We start from the raw sequence: 1117 nt of genomic DNA on the forward strand, positions 1-1117 counted from the left end.
TTGTTTTGCACTTGGTCACAACAAAAGAACCTGCCCTAGAAAACGTAAGATGGAGGCTGCAGCAAAAAAGGTAAAGTTGTTGTTGTCAATTTGATTTCAATTCCTTACATGTGAATGTTTATACTATCCCATTAACCCAATTTGTTGCTACTGTTTATAGCAGAATGCAACTGCACAAGCCAAGAAAGGGGCCAAGAAAGGGGCTGGGACAACTAGGACTCCAAAACCCAACAAGATCCCTGCCAAGACAACAACACAGCCAGCAACAAGACTTCAGCCAAAGAGGAAGAGCAGTACACAAGTTGGAGGAAGCCAGGAGTCACAGACATCATCCAAGAGAGCTAGATGCAGCAGCAGTGCCAGTCAACCACAACCATCAATAGCAACAGTCACTAGCCCATCAAGGAGGTCCCTGAGGTTCATGGCAAAAACACCACCTAGGGCCTGGAAGGCATTGGGATGAAGAACATAGTAGATTTTAGTGATTCCATCTGTTTTGTAATGAATCTGTCAATGACCAAGGACTAATGTCCCTGTGATACTTTAGACACCCTACTTTAAGACTACTACTGTTATGTTGATCTCTTTTGTGTTGTTACCTTTTCATGGTTATATTTAAGGCTTCTTTGGATATTGTTATGGTTAAGAGAAGCTACTTTAAGACTTCTCCATTATCTAATGAATTACATGAATTTTCAGCAGCAAAGGTTATGTGAATTGGCAAATTAAGCCTTGTTTTTATTAGTAGATAAAACTGAAATAAACTTGTACATAGCCAAATAATGTATGTCACAATACAGGAACTCATTGCTATTCATTTCAATAAAAAACCTTACAATGTTTACAGCAAATGGCTTTACAGACACAGCCACAAAAAAATTTCATTCTCTTTACATTACTGTTATCACCCAACTGTATGTCAATTTTTTCAATCCCTAAACAATTGACATTCCCTACAAACCAGGGGACAACAACAGAATGACAAAAATAAACAAAATGCTAACCCCCTAAACATCAATTAAGTCGATCACATAGTAGCAGCCCAGCCAGTATCCATCCAACAATTCCAACACCAAGTGCCAATGCAAACTTCCTTTCAGCTTTCTGCAGTTCTTCT

General features: G+C 38.9%; 1 protein-coding gene across 2 annotated transcripts; it reads left to right on the plus strand.

The window, feature by feature from the left end:
* Positions 1–6: 6 nt before the first annotated feature.
* Positions 7–701, plus strand: LOC107624725. 2 transcript variants are annotated; one of them, XM_016327161.2, is made up of 2 exons: positions 7–70; positions 164–701. In XM_016327161.2, the coding sequence occupies exons 1-2, from the start codon at positions 50–52 to the stop codon at positions 461–463; spliced, it is 321 nt and encodes a 106-aa protein (XP_016182647.1). In that variant the 5' UTR covers positions 7–49; the 3' UTR covers positions 464–701. The 2 variants fall into 2 exon arrangements, with proteins under 2 accessions (XP_016182647.1, XP_016182646.1); XM_016327160.2 differs by having other exon boundaries at positions 11–70; positions 161–701.
* The last annotated feature ends 416 nt before the right edge of the window (positions 702–1117 follow it).

Source organism: Arachis ipaensis, unplaced genomic scaffold (genome assembly GCF_000816755.2).
Source record: "Arachis ipaensis cultivar K30076 unplaced genomic scaffold, Araip1.1 Aipa1400, whole genome shotgun sequence".
In the NCBI taxonomy this organism is placed as follows: Eukaryota; Viridiplantae; Streptophyta; class Magnoliopsida; order Fabales; family Fabaceae; genus Arachis; species Arachis ipaensis.